We start from the raw sequence: 16,149 nt of genomic DNA, 5'->3' as shown, positions 1-16,149 counted from the left end.
CACCTCGGGTGTCTGAAGCCCAGGGTTAGCCCAAGCTGCAGACAATACAGCTCCCATGCACTGATGACAAATAACAACCACAGTAACCTGAGCACCACTCTACAACAAACACGCTCTGTCACTATCCAAATGGTGGCAACTGAACAGAAATTAAAGTATTTTAGATCCCTTCAAATAAGCATAACCCTATGAACAGAGATATTATAACACATAATTTTAAATAAAAAATATTAAAGTACAATTCAGATCTTCTGTCTCTGAGGTTTTGATTTGCATAGCTCTACAAAAGAAAAATTCTGGAATTATATGTACTGTGGTCAGCAAAACAAACATTGCTTGAAGCATATTACTCCTCTTTTCCCCACAGCAGCAAGACAAGAAATCCACATCCTGACACATATCCCATCTCCTGAAAGGACCCTTGTGGAGAACAGGCCAGGCCTGCAGTGGCTCCCACAGCCCAGCAAATCCCATCCCCGCTGGCGCGGCGCGGTTTTAATCTCAATCTGTCAGCACACTGAGAGCAATATTCTGCTAAACCCAACACTGCTGCACACTGTGAGCAGCCTTACATAAACAACAGCTCTGGAATCCATGGATAACAGCAGGGCTTTGCAGGTACTACAGGGACCTGCGAGAGGGAGCAGGCTGGCTGCCTCACGAGGGACCGGCATGGAGGCAGCCAGGGTGCAAAACTGCTTTTGTAAGTGCATAACAAACAAAATATCAGATTCCACAAGAAACCAGGGTGTGTAACAATGTAACATATTCAGGACAACTGTTCAATACTGCAGATATTCATGGAACTGGAAAACAGGGAGAAATAACTTTGTCACTACATCACAGGAAAAATTTCTCAGGGTTAGGAATCTCTGTTCACAAATGACTTCTGCAGAAACAGATAAAATCAGTTGTATTTTAAGTGGCAGTGAGAAGTCTCTCAATGGGTTATATTTTTATTTTTGCTGTTTGCTGTGGCTTTTACATGCATAAATTGCAGAATAATTATAGGAAAAAACTGTCTGCAAGACTTAATTGAGAGAAAAACAAGGATTGATCTAACTGATCACTGTTCTACAAGTAATGCACAATATTAAAGTAAGGAAACCTGTTCTTTTGGAAGTGTTCAATTACTGTCAAAGCCAATGCTCTGGAGGTTACTCACAAACTCCTCTGCAAAGCAGGGCTCACTCAAAGGTTAAATCAGTGGTTCAGGACCTCACCTCCTGCTGAAGTCAAAGGAGGAGGCACTGGAAGCCCAGCACCTGGTGGTGGCTTTGCACAGAAAACAGGACAATTCCAAGCTCCCTCGTTCCTGCTCAGAACATCGGCCTTATTAGCTGAGTGCAGAACATTCAGTTCTTGTACAGGCAGAACTCGCCTTTCAAATGTGAATCTTGGGGAAAAAAGGCATTTCTCCAATACAGTAAAATTTAATCCAATACTTTCTGGTCTGCTTTAGCCCAAACTAAATTATGTCCAGTTGCATTACCTTGATGCAAAACAAGGGACAGAACTATTAATCTTGGAGAACATATTAAACATACACACCTGCCCTTTTCACCAAGGACAAATGTCCCCTCTCATGACTTCAATAAACACTTCAAGGTAACACACAACATTACTTCTGAGAATCACGGGGTTCTCTTTTTTTTTTTTTTCAACAAAACAGCATTCACAAAACCACAAAAAAAATTCACAGAAGGAGATAACAGCAGTCCTTGGAAGGAGATGATCTTCCCACTTGAAGGTCTCCCAATCTCAGTGATTCACAATATTTTCCAAAATCCAGGTTTTCCTTTTTAAGCAGTGTTTCAAACCTCTTTAGAAATTACAACCTGTTGGACTGCAAATGCACACCCTGCTGTTTAGAAGCTGGTCTCAAGCAAGCAAATCCCAACAAACCCAGAAAAATTGGATAAGTACATTCATCCATTCATCTCAAATGGATGAGAGCTGTGAAGCTTAAAATGTGAGAATTTAAATTCCCACATTTATTAGTCATATCAGTGATGACCACACAAGGCATCATCTACTCTAAAGTGCTTACAGTGATGGGATATTACATCAGCAGGGACTGCACAGTGCACCAGTGGCAAAGGAGGCAGCCACCAATGCAGTGGTGCAAACAACAGAATATTCCACAGCACTCTGGGTTCTCTGTCCTTCCTAAAACCCCACGTGGTGACAGCAACAGTTCTTGGTCACTACGAGCTGATATGAACTGTTGCTTGGCTTCTGCTCATGCCTTCTGGACCCAAATGTTTCATCCTTTGTGGAAACTACAGAATTCTGGTGGTGTTGCAGATCAGAAACAAAACCCATCTTTCCAAAGCATGAGTTGGACATTAGCAAGTCCCTCAAGACACAACTATTTGAACACATGGTTCTAGCTTCATTTAACACATGGTTCTAGCTTCCTCTAAAGAGCCCAGCAGGCAGAAGCAGTGTCAAAGTACAAATGTGAGACATTTATTCTTTCTCTCCCAGTTGTACCTTCTAAACATGACACTGCCAAAAGCAAACTCCTAATGTGACAGGTCTTGAAGTAGAGGGTACAGAAGCTGTACAGTGCATTTGGTTTGGGGAGGGAGGTGCTGTCAGGTATTATAAAAACCATTCAAACATAAGCACAGAAGTACACAACTCCCTATATGCATTACACTTCCTGTACCAAAGAATATCAAATTTTATGTTCATACAACAAGCAAAACTTTTAATTTCACGATCCTGCAGATGTCTCTAAAATACTGACTCCCCTCTGAGCAGCCCAGTGCCTATTTTCAGCAGCCCTTTGGAGCTGATAATACCTTTGGAACCAAAATAAACTTTGATGCACATGCACTGTGCTGGTGAAATGCTGCTGCTTTAATGCATCCTGGAGAGGGGGAGAAGGCTGCTACGAGGATACACAGCAGCCAAAAGCTCTTCCTGGGAAAAGTGGATGGCTTTCTGCAAACAAGGATTATGTGACAATTGTGTGGTTTGGTTACAGAGTGTCAAAACTCGGGCTTCAGCAGATGCTTCCACAGCACTCCCACACCATGAGTCACCTGGGACTGTTCTGGTTTCACATCATCCAGGAAACGCTTCATTCATGCTGAACTGGGTGAACAGGGAGGGCAGCAGATAGCTCTGCTCAGAGGAGTGGCATCACCAGGCAACATCCTTCATGAGGATATTCTAGGCTCAGATTTCTCTCATCAAGTAGTAGCTACATTAATTTTCTGTTTTACTGATGTACATTTCTGTATTCTGGACAGATTTTTTTAAGGACTACCTTGAACACTGTAAACGGCATTTTTGTTTTGCAAGGTGCAATAAAAATATCAGCATTTCTGTAGGATGAAAACATCAATTAAATCCACTTCTCAGGCAGAATCTGAGAGAAAGGAGCAATGAATTGGACAGATGAGGAGCAAGACCTGGCCATCTTGCACCAGCATGTGTGGGATTTTTTGCCTGGAGTGCAAACAGCTGAACTTGATTTTGATTTACATTTTCTGGATATTAAAACCAGATTAGCTTGAGCTACGTGTCAGATTTATGGCACTCTCGTGCTGAGATTTGCTGAAGGCGAGGAGAGCTACACCTGCCTTCTGTACGAGGTCAGAATTGATGAGCTGGGGTCCCAGCTCTGGAAACATCAAGGTACTGGAACCACGATTTTGCAGCACTGTTGCACTGAGATCTTACCAGCGCTGAAATGAAGTGCTTTGCTTTTGGTGCAGTGCAATAGCAAAATTTAACCTTCCCTCCGTTATTATAGCAATATTTTCAAGCTTTGCTACAAAATAATGATAATCAACAGCATCTAGAGATTCAGCACTCGCAGAGATTGCTGCTAACAAATCTGAGCTGCTGTAAAACGGCAGGTACCAGCCGAGCTGCAAGAGGCGAGGAGGGGGTATTCTGCCAGCACTACATTCTCCTCCCTTCCCTTTAAACCCCACCCCACCCCACCACCAGAGAAGTCAGCCCCCTTACCTGATAATATCGTCGTTGTGCCCGAGGAAGAATTTCTGGCTGTGCTCCCTGGTGTTGTAAACCACGCCGACTCCAGCCACGAAGTACACCACCTCTTTCCCCGCCGTGTAGTACAGGTTGTTGCGGCACTGGTGGCCCCGGTAGCCGTACACCCACTCCAGCCGGAGCTGGCAGCGCGGAGCCGTCCGATCCGCCATGATAACCAGCCCCCTGCCCACCGGCACACACAGCCGAGCGCCGGCCCGCCTTCCCCCGGCACGCTCTCCCCTTCCGAGCGGCGGCGATCCCCGCCCGCCTGCCGGAGCCTCAGGTGTCCCTTCCGCGGGGGGATGAGGATGGGGATGGCGATGGCGATGGGCAGTGCATCCGCGGGTGCGGGATGCCGCCGCCGCGCTACCGCCGCGCCGCCACCATCATCTGCTGCCGCCGCTGCCCAGGACGAGCCGCCGCCGCTCCGCCGCCGCTGCGCGACCCGGGCAACTTCCCGGGGGCACGAAAACACACCTACATAAGCAGCAGACACGGCTTTTTTCCTTTCCGAAGGCAAAGTAACTTCTGTGCGTCACCAGCACCACCTGCCAAAGTCTCCCCGCTGCGTCTCCCGTGTTGCTCCTTCTTGGCTTCCTGCACAAAGCTTCCTGGGCGCTCCTCTTTTTAACATACCTACCCTCGGGGCCAGGGCTGCAAGAGAAGAAAACACAAAACCCGTGCGCTAGAACCGCAGAGTGCACCTGTGTTCAAAATGCAAAGGGACCGCCTGGACAGGAGAGCTCTGCTTGGATGGGGAGCTCTCGTTCGATGAGGGGAGATCTCCTCGGATGGGGGAGCTCTGCCGGGATGGGGGAGCTCTGCCTGGATGGGGGAGCTCTGCCGGGATGGGGGAGCTCTCCTTGGACGGGGAGCTCTCCTTGGATGGGTGCTGTGGCCACTCTGGCTGGTCTCGGGGGCTTCTGAGGCTTTTCAGCAGGATCCAGTGCTCCGAGTCCTCATACAAACCCTTTCTTTCAGTACCATCTCACACACAACATCCAGCATAAATATGGGAATATTACCCCACCTTCCTCACCCCAGCAACTGAAAACTTTCTCCTTTTTGAAGCCTATAGCAACTATGTAATTAAGACAATCTTATTTTCCCGTTTTCAGTCACAAAACACAAAACACTCCAAGTCACCGAGATAGAGGGGACTGTGGTTTTGTTTGGGGTTTTTATTATTATTATTATTTGTTTGGGGTTGTTTTTTTTTTTTTTTCCCCCTTTTTTTTCCTTTTTTTTTTCCCACTGTCATCCTTTGGGATGACACTATAGGGAACACATCTCTCTTGCCTTCTGCTTTTCCTAAAGCAGCATTCACATTACCATTATCTGCCGAGCTCGCTTGCTGCATGTTGGTGGTAAGGTACCCACTGCTTTACAGCATCACTGCACAGGAGCCCAAACCCAGCCCTCCAGAAACTCACTCCAGAAGGCCACAACCGCAGGGAAGAGGATGCAGAGGAGCAGAACCAAGCACCCATTTGCAGTGCACAGCGCCAGACGGACGGGAAGAGCGAGCCCCAAGGCTGACGGCCCCTGTACCTTTTCCCACACAACACGCCTCACACCGACCGAGCTGGAGAGCGGCGTGCCGCCACCGCTCGCACACGGGGTCACAGCGCCGGCGGCACTCGGGGACACGGCAGAGGGACACCCGCCCTCGGGGAATGCGAAGCCCGGCGCTTCTGTAGCCGCCTCCAGCAGGATCCCGGCCGGGGGCGGCCGGAGCCCTCACGGCGCCGGCCCTGAGGCGGAGCCGCCTTCCCGCCTCACGGGGCGCGCGCGGGCGGCGGCGCGCGGCCCCTCCCGCCTGAGGGGCCCGGCCCTGAGGGAGCCGCGGCGGCCGGCGCTGCCCAGCCCCGCGGGCACACTCAGATTTAGACAAAAACCCCCATCTTTCTGCTTTCCCCGTGTGCCATAGTCTTCAAAAATCTCACGAAATACAACCAAATTCGCCCTCGCGTTTTTTTAACTCCTTCCCAGCAGCCGCTCACCACATGCGCCCTGCTTTACCATAGAATCGTGGAATATGATGATCTGGAAGGGATCCACACGAATCATCCAGTCCAGCTCCTGGCCCTGCTCAGGATACCCCAACAATCCCGCCCTGTCTCTGGGAGCGCTGTCCAAGCGCCCCCGGAGCTCTGGCAGCCTCGGGGCCGTGGCCATTCCCTGCGGAGCCCGGGCAGTGCCCGGCACCTCCTGAGGGAATGAGGGAAGAGCCTTTCCCTGATCCCCAGCCCAAGGCTCTGACACAGCTCCAGCCCGGGCAGTGCCCGGTACATTCTGAGGGAATGAGGGAAGAGCCTTTCCCTTTTCTCCAGCCCAAGGCTCTGACACAGCTCCAGCCCGGGCAGTGCCCGGCACCTTCTGAGGGAATGAGGGAAGAGCCTTTCCCTGATGTCCAGCCCAAGGCTCTGACACAACTCCAGCCCGGGCAGTGCCCGGCACCTTCTGAGGGAATGAGGGAAGAGCCTTTCCCTGATGTCCAGCCCAAGGCTCTGACACAGCTCCAGCCCGGGCAGTGCCCGGCACCTTCTGAGGGAATGAGGGAAGAGCCTTTCCCTGATCCCCAGCCCAAGGCTCTGACACAGCTCCAGCCCGGGCAGTGCCCGGCACCTCCTGAGGGAATGAGGGAAGAGCCTTTCCCTTTTCTCCAGCCCAAGGCTCTGACACAGCTCCAGCCCGGGCAGTGCCCGGCACCTTCTGAGGGAATGAGGGAAGAGCCTTTCCCTGATGTCCAGCCCAAGGCTCTGACACAGCTCCAGCCCGGGCAGTGCCCGGCACCTTCTGAGGGAATGAGGGAAGAGCCTTTCCCTGATGTCCAGCCCAAGGCTGTGACACAGCTCCAGCCCGGGCAGTGCCCGGCATCTCCTGAGGGAATGAGGGAAGAGCCTTTCCCTTTTCTCCAGCCCAAGGCTCTGACACAGCTCCAGCCGTTCCCTCGGGTCCTCCCTGGTCACGGGAGTGAAGAGATCGATACTGGCCCATCCTTTCCCACCCTGGTATTATTCAATGGAATAACTTCCATGTGATCACAGCTTTCTTTTTACAATTTTTTTTGTTAATTATCTAATTTACATAATAAAATTAATCAATATGAGAGATAGGCTCTTCACCTATCCAACCAGGACAAATGAAAAACTAGTTTCAAGCCTCTGCTGCTGTGACTGTCATTTCTCTGTGAGCGAGGGCAGTCAGGCTGAATTTTGTATTTAACCCTAATTTATATCCTGTGTTTTGGAAAAAAAACCCCAAAAAACAACAACAAAAAACCTCTTATCATTATTTCAGCAATTACATACACTAGTCATGAATGAACACCCCATAAAAACCTCAAAGAAAAACCTTAAACATGTGGACCAACACAAATTCAGTTTCATTCACTTTTCTATAATTTGAACTCTCAAGAATTTGGTAATTTTTTGATGGTGGCTGAATTAGTTAATTTAAGCATGAGGTTTTGTGTAATTTTTTTTTTGCAATAAAAAAAGGCATTATTACTTTCCTATTAGGAGCTGTCATCTTGCTGAGAATGCTCCTCAATGCTGCAGCCTGCTGTTCACTGTCAGCACAACATAAATATCCTGGATACTCTCAAAGGCTGTTTTTTGGGTGTTAATTCCAGGGTTTGGAGCCCTCAGCATCACAAAGAGAATGGAAGGAGTAATGCAAACTAAGATACAGTGTGAATCTAAGTTAAAAAAGGAGTAGTCTGAATATACTTCCAATTTCAGATAAGTGTAAAAATGAATGTTTTAAAATATACTGAAGAACTTAATTAAAAGAGACACAAAAATTGATAATAGCAGCAGCATTTTTCCTCCTCCTTGTGGAAAGGAGCCCATTGGCTGGGAACACATATCCTGTGACTTTACTACTTTTTCTATTTTATATATGAAACGTAAAAACCAACTAATGTAGCACCTTGGACAAGTAGTACCTGAGTGACAGTCACCACTCTGGCAAAGTGACCATTTGCTGCTGCTGTTGCATTTTTTGAGGGCTTTGGGCTTGGTCTTCTGGGGTTTTTTGTTTCTTTGGTTGGTTGGTTTTTTGTTTGGCTTGCTTCTTTGAAGCAAGCCTTGTATAGAAGATGCCAGAAAGCACCACGTCTCAAATGAACTCCAGTCCTGTGTGGTACATCCTGCCCACTCTGTGCATATCCAAGAGCTGTGATTAACAATGAACACAGGTTTTCCCTCCCAAAAACATCTGTCTTATGTCCCAGATCTCTGTTCCACAAAGTAGCCTTTATAACCCATATTTTTATGGATGAATGTACAGCAGATGCAGAGAGATGGCATATTAATTGGTATTTCAAAATTGGTACCTCTTATTTGAGCTGCAAATACTTTTAAAAATTATATAAAATCCCTAATAACTCAGGGGAGGGATCCGAAGCAGGAGCTGTGATCTAGTTCTGTTTATTTGTTGCCTGGCATTACATTAATCCAATCCTGACTGATGCCTCTCGGTGATTTTACAATTTAACTACAAAATCATAACAGGGGAATTGGCTCTAAGCTCTTATTCCTTGTGGACAGAAATACTGATTTGAATTAATGAAATGCTTGGATCTGGCCAGAAACGGCGTTAGGAAAAAAGGAGAAAAGAAAAAATGGAGCCTTTCCTCTATCCTCATGCCCGTTTCGGAGAGACCTGGCAGACTGGGCTCTTTCCAGAGCCAGCCTGGAGGGAAAGTCCTGACCAGCCACGACAGACTGGTTCTGCTGCTGTCCCAGAGCTGTGCAGGACAGCCAGGAACAGCAGATGGATCAAACCTACCCATGACACCTCTGCACTCTGACACAGCATTCCAAGGTGTCCCAGACCCCTCTCCCACGGGGTACTGCCAGCCTTCATCCAGCCTGGGAGCTGCCTTTCTGACAGAGCTTCATGGAGCCTCAGCGACCGATTTAAAATCGCTGCAGAAAGCTTGATCTTCCCACAGAATCTCCTTTTTTCCTGCCACAGCAAGGATGGTGGAGCTCCTCACCTTTCTGTATTCTGGCTGCCATACTTGACTCAACTTCCCTCCTACGACGATTCAGCTGAGACATGTCTAAATCTTGCCACGAGTTTACATAACTCCTTAGAAATCTGACTTTCTGAGCGGAGAGAACTTGGATCCGAGCTCTTCGTTCTCTGAGAGCACCAATCACCCTCGGTGTGCGCTCCCGGTGGCATCTCCCTGGATACAGTGACCTCTCATGGACGATGCCGGCACTCGGTGAGCAAGGGACACTTCTGCCTCAGCTGGGCGTGGGAGGAGAGGAACAGCGGTACCAACAACAGACTTGTAACAAAATTCGTGTTAGGCACAGATAATTTTTGCCGTTACAACGCAATGAGCCACCCCAGCGTCTCATCTAACAGAGAAAGAGTACCGTGCGACATTCCTTACTTTGGAATATAAAGCAAATGATCTTTCAGACACAGAAAAATGTGCATTCGCGCTGCGGTGTTCACCACCACCACCGCCAGGCTGACCAGCTGGGGGGTGGCGCTGAGCAGGGGAGGATCCGGCAGGCACCGACGCTCCTTTCATTCCATGAGGCGCTAGGATGCCAAGCGGTGTCCGGTGTTCGGTGTCCCGGCCCCGTGTCCCGCTGGGCTGCGGGCGGGCCGTGCTGCATTATGACACACTGCGGATGCGCCCACGTGCGGCTCGGGCGGCGCCCGGGGACGGCAGCGGAGCGCCCGCAGCGCCGCGCCCGCTCCCGCAGCTCCGCTCCCGCAGCCCCGCGCCCGCTCCCGCAGCTCCGCTCCCGCAGCTCCGGACACGCCGCAGCCGCTTGCTGAGGGGGCGGCAAGTCCACCGACAGGGCTGAGGTGTGCGCTTCTTCCAGTAATTTCATTCTTAACAGTAGTCACAGGCTCATTTTCTGGTTTTTTTTTTTTTTTTAAATGAAAAGGACTAATGTTTGTTCCCACTCATTGGGATTTAAGTTTCTGTATTTCTTCAGCCACCTGTGATTAGCAAAGGTAGGGAAAAACAAAAACCAAACAAAAAACAACAACAACAGCCACCAAAAGTAGCAAAACTCTCATACCTGCAAGTTATTTATGGCAAAGGTAGATTCTGAAAGACCATACCCATTTAAAGTCTGAGAGCTCAACCATAAGAAAGGAGACCATGGTGAAGGGAAAAAAACATCTAAACCAATATTTCACCAGGACAGAGATTGATAATTCCTTTCTTTTCCTTTATCGTTACCATTAATCTTCCTCATAAAAAGTACAGCCTTACTACAGAGTATATTCTATAGTATATTACTATAGAGTATATTCTCTGTGCAGAACAGATGGATTAACAGATTATTTGCATTAATCTAAAAGAAAACACTCCCACCAACACATACTGAATTCTGATGGCTAAAGAGTGCCGGGTTTTTTCCCCACATTGTTCTCAATTTGCCTGGATATGGGAAGGACCCTCTGACACCTTCCCTCAGCTTAGAATGTGATGTGAGGGTCCCTCCAAGACGGAAAAAAAGGAGACTGACCTGACTACAGAACAATTCCTGTTCTTATCAATGACAAGCAGCACAGCTGGGAAGCAGTTTGCCTTAATTCATTTTCTTTGAAAATGTCCAGGTTCTGTATGACTTCTCTTCCAATGTATCTCAGAGGAAATATCACAACTTAGGTACAAAACAGCTGCAGTAATGTGTTATCCTGTATTGGAAATCCTCACCCTTCAGTGCGGCTCCAGGAGGAACAGAACATTCCATCTGTCAGCGGTCCAGCCAAGGTCACTGGTGCAATTCAGAAAGTGTCACGGCCATTTCTGAGCAGGTGACACCGGTGGGAGTGACAGCCTGCTCCAATTTCAGCCCCATTTCCATCACCCACCTTTGCAGTTTCCTCTTCCCCTGGTATTTTCCAGCAGCAGTCCCTCCCTTCACACTGTCCAAGAGATTCCCTCACTTCTCTCCCTCCTGCCCTGGCACAAGGGTGTGTGCTCTGACCTGATTCTCTGACTTGGCTCTGTCCAGGGAGGCTCCTCCTGACCTCTCTCTGCAGGGAACTGCTTCCTGAGGCTCCAAGGCTTACTGGGATTCACTCCTGCCCCTCAGCAACTTCCAATCAGTCCCTAAATAGAAAGGATTTTTATTCAAGTCATTCTTGGGAACAGCTTCCAGTAAGGAGTGAGACAAACAAGAAAACAACTCTAAATGCAATGTTCAACCAATCACTACAGAACCACACACCACAGGCTGTTGAGATCCATCTGCCTGACTGCTCACTGCACCAGCTCAGTTGAAGTGACACATATGTAAGGCATCAACATCTCTGTGCATGTTAATCAACTCAGAAAATTGTTTCATAGTCTCTAATAAGGCTAAACTCCAGCTTTTTCTAATGTATTGAATTTTACATTTACATTACTAGCAGTGTTAGCCTACATTTTACTAATAATTAGACTGAACAACATACCATTACAGAGTAAGAACTTATGTACATGAATACTCCATTGTTTAATAACCAAAGCTTTGGAAAACAAGAAAAACCCAGACAACACTGTACACTCCATGAAAATAATTTAAGACACTGTATTGGTCACATGTTCAGGGAACTGTCACTTGGAAACACGTGAGTTTGCAGTTTATCTGCTTTCTACCAAAATTAATATTTGAGTGGATTTTAACAATCACAGTACATTAAAACCCGGGTTCCTTACATTTCATTGACTTTAAAACCTATTGGAGCTTCTTGGAGCTATTCCTATTAGATGGTTCCCTAGGTGGCATCCAAGGTAAGGAAAGGACGTAGGCACTTGAGCAAAAGGTGGGCAGGAAGTTGGAGACTGGTGCTTACTCAAAATGATGTCCTTGTGCTGCCAGCTGGAACAAGGAGCTTTACCTCCATCGGGTAAATGCTCAGGGAACTCCATTGCCCAGCCTCTGATGTGCTTACTCCCATCCACTCTGCCAGTTTCACTTCCCACAAAAAGTATCTATATCAGAATATTTTTCAAAATATTCATTTAATTCCTTTTCTCTTTATTTTTGGCACTTAATTTGGGAGGCAGGGCAAAAGGGAGGGCAGGTGGGAAGTGAAGGGAAAGAAAAGTGGGAAGAGAGAAAACAACTATTTCAGAATGAACTTTCGCACAAAAGAATGGGATTACATTTGAAGACATCAGTTTCAGTGCACAGGAGAGATGACATTTTAAAATAACTTTATTTTTGATCCTCTTTCAAAATTATGATTTAACATTGTCAGAAATGAAATAAGAAACTTACCCAGCATATTTAGTTTTAAAAGCATTTAATGACATCGCATATATTTAACAGATAGGGTAAAAGTCTAGAGGTACAGTTCGATACAACTGAAAGCCAGTTCCAGTACTACTCTTGACTACAGGCCCAGTCATTGAAAGTTCATTCCTATTAAATGTAATTTTTGATTGTGCAGTAAGATGAAAATTTTTCATTACAATAGTTACAGTGACAGAAATGCACACTATGTATCAAAGAGCAAGGTAATGTAGCAAAATTATAACACACAGTGCTGCAGCTGACAAGCAAGTAACCATTTGAGTAACATTACTTTTCCAGTAAATGCTTCAGTTCCACTTTTACACTTATTGATGATTTTAAAGGGTTTATTATACATCTAGTCTTATTATACTTTGTACTAGAATTATCTGAAACATACAATATAATGTATTTCGGAAAAAAAAAAAAAAAAAAAAAAAAAGAAATTTGAAATTACAGCTTATTTAAAACTGTACCAGCCTGTTAATCCATCTTGAACACCAACATTCTTATCTGTCGTACTCGATGCGGGGACGCTTCGGGTGGTGTTAAACAAACCTTGGGCTGTGAGTCAACGCATACCTGCACTCTGTTACAGCAAAGAGAACACACTACCACTTTAACTCCTGTTAGAATCGCAGGGGAAGGCTCTACTAGCCAGGACTCAGCATAACAACCTTAGCTGGAAGTGAATGCCTTTGAGAATTTGTACATTGGTTTCTCATGTGCACAGTAGATTCGAAAGCACCGCTGCCTTGCATACCAATAGCACTAGGAGTGGGTTTTTTTCCAAGACAGCCTCACAAAATTGAGGAACAGTTTAAATATTAAGATCTAATCTACATTAACTTCATTTAAAAAAAAAAAGAAACAAACAAAAAACCCAAACAAAAACAAACCCCCAAAACCTGGTCCTCCCTCTCCTACAGAAGCTGCCCAATGCACCTCATACGTTTGTAACTTTAGGTTATTTTTTTTTGTTGGCTTTTTTTATTTTAAAACGCTCTATAAATAAAAAAATGTCAATCACATTGAGGAACATGAGGCACAGAGAGTAACGTATTGGTTCTGAGCTCGCATGCTGGAATTCCACTGGAACGGTCAGAGAAGTGCAGTGTGTGGAGATGGAATTCACTTCTTTTTACCAAAAAGGCTGAATCTTTTCTCTTTGTCTTTCTCTTTGTCTTTCTCCCGCTTGCCAGGGCTGGACTCGCTGGTTATTGTGACGCTGGCAGGCAGGGTCTGGGCACGGCTGGAGGCTGGAGTGCTCTGGGTGGTTGGGGACACTTCGATTTTGTCCGAAGAGATCGCTGATGTGATGGCCTGAATCCACGTGTTCATCTCCTCCTTCAAGAAGCCCCAGAGGCACAAAAGTGTTACAAGCAGCACACCCCTCTGACTCCCGTGACAGTGCAGAGGGGGAATGGACACGGGTGGAAATGCAAGGAAAACCAGCCCCAGCTCATCCCCTCTGGCTGTGCACCTCCAGAGACACCTCCTAGAGGCTGTGCCTGAGCAGCCCTGGGCCTCTGCACCACCCACACACAGAGTGCACAGCAGCTCTCAGCAGCTGCTTCTCCCCATGGCACAGCAGCACAGACAGCACAGTAACAAACCATAACAAAAACACACTTACATCGTCTTTGGCTTGGAAGAGGTATTCGTTGCCATCGGTCAATCTGGAAAGAAAACACCATCACAAATTTAGCTCAGTAGTGGTCACAGTGTTTCAATTCCTGCTTGTTTGGCTCCAGCACACGAGCAGCACAAAGCACACAGGACTGCACAGGACAGTGCCCATGTGCCAAATTCCCCCAACAACCCCTGTTTCAGCCACACACGTAGTAAACTCTGGGCTCTGGACATGTTCAGGGTGGTGCTCGTGTTCCCATGTGGCTGCTGGCTCAGTATTTGCTCTTTCAGGTACATCTTTTCTCCTTTGCAAAACACATTATCAAAGTTTACACAATACTTTCAAAAGAAAAATGTCACAGGCAGCACCCAGAGTTTTCATGGCTCCTGTGAAATCCTGCAGAATTGTGCAGCTGCTCTGCTCTCACAGCTATGGTGGTGCTGCCTCAAGGTCCTGCTCTGTTAGTGATGAGCAGCTGCCTCTCCTCACAGTGAAGGCCAGAGTCTCCCTTCTGTTTGATTCCTGTGCTGATTTTACTCAGGTGGTTTAAATGGGATGCATTTAACAATGGATGTGATGATACATAGAAATGAAAAAACAACTGAATATCACCAGAATAAGCAGGAGGCAGAGGCAGCAGGAGTTCTGCTGCAGGTTTCCCCATCTTTCCCAACAAAAAGCAAGCATTTAAAAAACTCTTTATGAAATTAAATTAAGAATTTGACAGTGCTTGAGTAAAGAAAATATCTACATGCAAGTATCCCAGGGGCCTGATGCAGGTGGCGGAGCACTGGGAAAAAAGGGCAGTTGTTTTTTCTGCCTAACTTTGGATTTGGAACAGCATATACTTCCATTAGCAATTCAGAGAGGTTTAAAATAGTCTAAAGGATGAATCACATAGCTGCAGGCCTGTCTTCAAGAAAGGTACATTTCTCTAAATATTTGCTATATATTTCCACATATATTTTCTATAAAGCAAATTTTCCCCATATAGGGATTCTCTGATCTTTATAGGATTCCTGTACCAATATAAAATTACACCACCACCACCCCTGCTCTGCCAAAAAATCCCAAAACACCTATGTTGGAATACGTGAGCCAATCAGTTCATAAAGTAATTCTTCCATGAAAGGATTATCTCACAGCTGTGTAATGATAAATATTTTTTAACTGTTGGCACTAGAAGATTGTTCAGTAAACCAAAGAGTTTCCCAAGGAAATGCCTATTTTTTTAACTTTTGAGCAACACATCTTTCACATATTTGAGTGAAATGGTCTGTAACTATATGTTCCAGACCTGAATATGTGTTCAGTAGTCTCCTAAATTCATACTGAAAAAAATTAAACAAGAGGCTTGATTTGGAAAAGAGCAGAAACACAATCACTGCTCTCCACCAGTTCCAGAGGGAGCAGCTGAAAAACCCAGCACTGTGAAATGCAGGTCCCCAACTGCAGGCACACACATCTGCTCTTGTCCCAGATGAAAGTGCTCTGATTACTGCAACACTGCTCTGTGCTTGCTCGCTCTGATGAACAGCCCACAGCTCAGGGAGAGAAAGAACTTGCTCAGAAAAGCAGGTGCTGCAGTCAACATTCATGGCCAGCTCCTGGGCTGGGTTTCCCAGTGAACACACCCACCAGGGCTTTCCCCAGGGGCACAGCACTGCCCCAGGTTTACCTGAGCTTGAACACATGCTTCTTCTTTTTGTAATCGACTGCTACTTCGCAGACTGCGTCCTTCAAGCTGACGGGGATCTCGTTGTGGTAAGGGATGCCAGAAGCAGCAGCTTTTGAGTCCTTGTAGAAGCCCATCTCTTGGTTGTTTATGACACAGTACACGTTATGCCATGACCTTTGAGACATGGGAAACAAGAGCAGTTACAAATCCAGTGCTCTCACCTGCAAAACTGGAGAAACCAAATGCCATTACTTCTGTAAGATAATGGAGATTGGTTGTGTGAGGATGTGAATACAGCCTGTGCTGTCCCATGAACTGCAGACAAGGAATTCTTTCATGGAAGCACAGCTTCCAGACAAAAGCCAAAGGGATCTGAGATTCCCAGAGCTCCCTGTGACAGCACATCAGCCTGTCCTCACAGTGGGAGGACTGTTTGGCAGACTGGGTATTTTGCATTCTTGAGACAGAAAATGATTGACCTTTTAATGGCAGTGCTCTGTCATAGAAGGAATTCTCACTGTGCTTGAAAATGATGAATGGAATGGAAC

At 46.5% G+C, this 16,149-nt stretch overlaps 2 protein-coding genes across 16 annotated transcripts in view; both read right to left on the bottom strand.

Annotated features, from left to right (window-relative positions):
- EML6 (EMAP like 6) overlaps positions 1–9,621 on the bottom strand; it is a 91,073-nt gene extending 81,452 nt beyond the window's left edge. For 3 of the 9 annotated variants that reach the window (XM_064415527.1, XM_064415530.1, XM_064415529.1), the window contains exon 1: positions 3,988–4,837. In XM_064415527.1, coding sequence (XP_064271597.1) covers positions 3,988–4,184 — 197 coding nt within the window. In that variant the 5' untranslated portion in view covers positions 4,185–4,837. Of the gene's footprint in view, positions 1–3,987; positions 4,840–5,447; positions 5,752–9,022 lie in introns of those variants that run through there. The other 6 variants (XM_064415523.1, XM_064415524.1, XM_064415522.1 and 3 more) reach the window with 6 other exon arrangements.
- A 2,662-nt stretch (positions 9,622–12,283) lies between these two features.
- The window catches only part of SPTBN1 (spectrin beta, non-erythrocytic 1), a 115,832-nt gene continuing 111,966 nt past the window's right edge, over positions 12,284–16,149 (bottom strand). For all 7 annotated transcript variants that reach the window (XM_064415515.1, XM_064415517.1, XM_064415516.1 and 4 more), the window contains 3 exons: positions 15,602–15,775; positions 13,927–13,969; positions 12,284–13,637 (listed from right to left, as the gene is read on the bottom strand). In XM_064415515.1, coding sequence (XP_064271585.1) covers positions 13,422–13,637; positions 13,927–13,969; positions 15,602–15,775 — 433 coding nt within the window. In that variant the 3' untranslated portion in view covers positions 12,284–13,421. The remainder of the gene's footprint in view (positions 13,638–13,926; positions 13,970–15,601; positions 15,776–16,149) is intronic.

This window comes from Passer domesticus, chromosome 3 (assembly GCF_036417665.1).
Source record: "Passer domesticus isolate bPasDom1 chromosome 3, bPasDom1.hap1, whole genome shotgun sequence".
Taxonomy (NCBI): domain Eukaryota; kingdom Metazoa; phylum Chordata; class Aves; order Passeriformes; family Passeridae; genus Passer; species Passer domesticus.
This window is presented reverse-complemented; position numbering and strand designations above follow the sequence as displayed.